We start from the raw sequence: 2,560 nt of genomic DNA on the forward strand, positions 1-2,560 counted from the left end.
GTGGTGTGGAGGGCTCTGTGAATTTTCTGCAAGTAGAGAATAAAACAAAAAACATAAGAAAACTACTGCTTAGCAATGTGAAATGTGTTATCACGTCATCATCTATGAAATATATCAGGAGAGACGATGAATCTGAATGTCTAAGAGTCAGTACTCTACCCAGAGCGTTTGTGAAACCAACTGTACTCCTCACAAATCCTGCTGTGCGCTCCATGAGTAATGTAAGGAAGTAGTTGTAATGCAGTGACAGACACTCTGCTGCTTAAAACTTCGAGAGCTGTTACGGTATTAGTTGCTTAAGCTGCTTTTGATTTAGATACCCAAGCGTTCTGGTTAGACTGAAAGAAAAAAAAAAAAGAATTAAGTTATACGGTTTGACTTTGATTCAAATTTTCCCGGTGTACATATATCTGAGGGAAAGGGGACTTTTACTCTAGATAGGGATTATCTTGAGGGACGAAAGCAGATGTCATCCTCTCAGATAGCTGAGCTGGTTTTGTGATGAATGCTAGAGGCTGCCCAGGAGTGGTTGCCCTTTTAGAGGGATGCAGCAAACAAATACGAACAGTCTTAATATTCACACTGCTTGTTCCATTATTCACTCAAAAATATTGCCACTGGCACCTCATTTACTAATGACTAGCCTTTCATGAAAAACAAAATATGACCTTTAAAATCCCAATTTGTGATTCCTTGGGTGTATGTTGTCCTACACTGCATCCTTTTGTAATTTAAAGCCGTTACAAAAGAATGTTCATGTTAAATAAAGCATATTGCTAACTTATTTTTCACATAGTATAAAAGTTGTAAGACAGAAATGTGAATAAAAAGGTGCTTTTAATGATCTGTGTAATCAACCCCCTCAGAACAGAAAAAGCAATAACATGTGGTCGTGAACAAATAAATAAATCACTCTAAATGAAGTTTTTGCTTAATTAACTAATTTAAAATGTTCATTTATAGAGCCCAATTAAAGCACCCATTAGCTAAAGAACAGAGTAGTGCATTAGCATTAATTAAGACATTTAGCACAACTTAAATCTAAACAATTTAATTTAAATATATATTATAATAAAAATGTCCTGTCTTCATTGTTATTATGAATTTCCAACAGTAGAGGGCGCAGGTTACCTGTATGAAAAGAATTAACTCCAGGAGGGTGAGGGCAACTCACCAGCAGCTGTATGCTGGTGTGTGCGACTGTGCTCACGTGTGTCAGTCTGAGTGTGTGCTTAAATATTACAGCCTTTATGAGAGCATGTGCATGTATCCATGCCAATGCACATACGATACATGTTTACTCACCTGGCTGGTGTGGAGCCAGTACTGCAGCGTGTGCGTGCGCCGGAGGCGAGGGATAACCAGGTGATAGAAGGTGTGTTCACCTGCCAAGGTCAGCAAGGCTCCGCCCACTCCTATACACAGCAGCACAAACAGGCCTGAAAAATGCTGGATCCCCATCTGTAAAGTCTGAGGAGGCGGTGGTAGAAAGAGGTTGGGGGAGTGACACAGATTAGTAAAGACTTAAGCTGACAGAGAGTAAAATACAGAGACTGATGATTTGTATTTACATAATTATCATTCGCGCCATTTTTTTTTTGTGAATATGCAACTGATGCTGCTGTTGTATGTATAGTTTGGCAGTGAAAACCCATAAGAATAGGAATAAAGTGACGACAGAGAAACAGCATGAAAGACATTATTGAGGAAGAAAAAGCCGTGGAGAAGACAACGGGCATTTAGAGCCGAGGAGAGAAGCAAAACAGAAAGTAATAGAAAGAAACCGCAGTTAGCAGGGAGATTTTAAAAAGAGACCATGGTTAAATGAAGAGCAGTTTGTTCCGAATTGGTTCACCCGCGTACATAATGTCTGTCTCTTATGAGGCTTTCATGAGCCTGGATGAAGTAGAAGAGGCAGCTGAGAGCTACTCCAATGTTCTCTAATCAGGTTTCCTTCATCCTGCTCGTTTCTGCACCGCCTCTGATGGCAATTAGCCCCATGCTGACTCAACAAATTCATCAGCGACAAGACTGACCTCCTTTTGCTCCCAATCCAGAGGGCATGATAGCCTTTACACTGTGTGCGAGTTGCCCACCGTCCAGGCTTCAAATGGACTCAACAGTAATAACTTCTTGAGGATGATGTTAAGGTTTTCATTTCACCAGATGAACCTATGACTGTGTGATTGTGTCTGCTGCTATAATGTGACTCGACTCTGGAGTGGGATCCAAAAGTTTCTCTGTTCACAAACAGACATACATCATACAGACATGGGGCTCTGTCTAGAGATTCACATTTCCTTACAAAAAGTGAAACAACAGAGTACTCTTCTATAGCACACACAAGACACAAACAAGTATTGACACCCAGACAGCACATGCTTGTACTGCAACTCTGGTTAGGGTCAGTAAACAGGTCTGAGCGTATGTAATTGTATGTCTTTGTGTATGTGTGCTTAGCTGACAGGCGATCCTGGCCGAGTCCCAGAAGGAGAATCATTTACAGGAGTACAGCAGCAGAAGGCTTTGTTTTACACACAATTCACATACACAGTACACG

At 40.7% G+C, this 2,560-nt stretch overlaps 1 protein-coding gene across 1 annotated transcript in view; it reads right to left on the reverse strand.

Moving 5' to 3' along the window:
• Nucleotides 1–2: 2 nt before the first annotated feature.
• The window catches only part of grin3ba (glutamate receptor, ionotropic, N-methyl-D-aspartate 3Ba), a gene marked incomplete at its 3' end in the record, with an annotated part of 64,328 nt that continues 61,770 nt past the window's right edge, over nucleotides 3–2,560 (reverse strand). The window contains exons 10-11 of the mRNA XM_020616646.1: nucleotides 1,306–1,470; nucleotides 3–26 (exon numbers count right to left, since the gene is read on the reverse strand). Coding sequence (XP_020472302.1) covers nucleotides 3–26; nucleotides 1,306–1,470 — 189 coding nt within the window. The remainder of the gene's footprint in view (nucleotides 27–1,305; nucleotides 1,471–2,560) is intronic.

Source organism: Monopterus albus, unplaced genomic scaffold (assembly GCF_001952655.1).
Source record: "Monopterus albus unplaced genomic scaffold, M_albus_1.0 scaffold176.1, whole genome shotgun sequence".
NCBI lineage: Eukaryota > Metazoa > Chordata > Actinopteri > Synbranchiformes > Synbranchidae > Monopterus > Monopterus albus.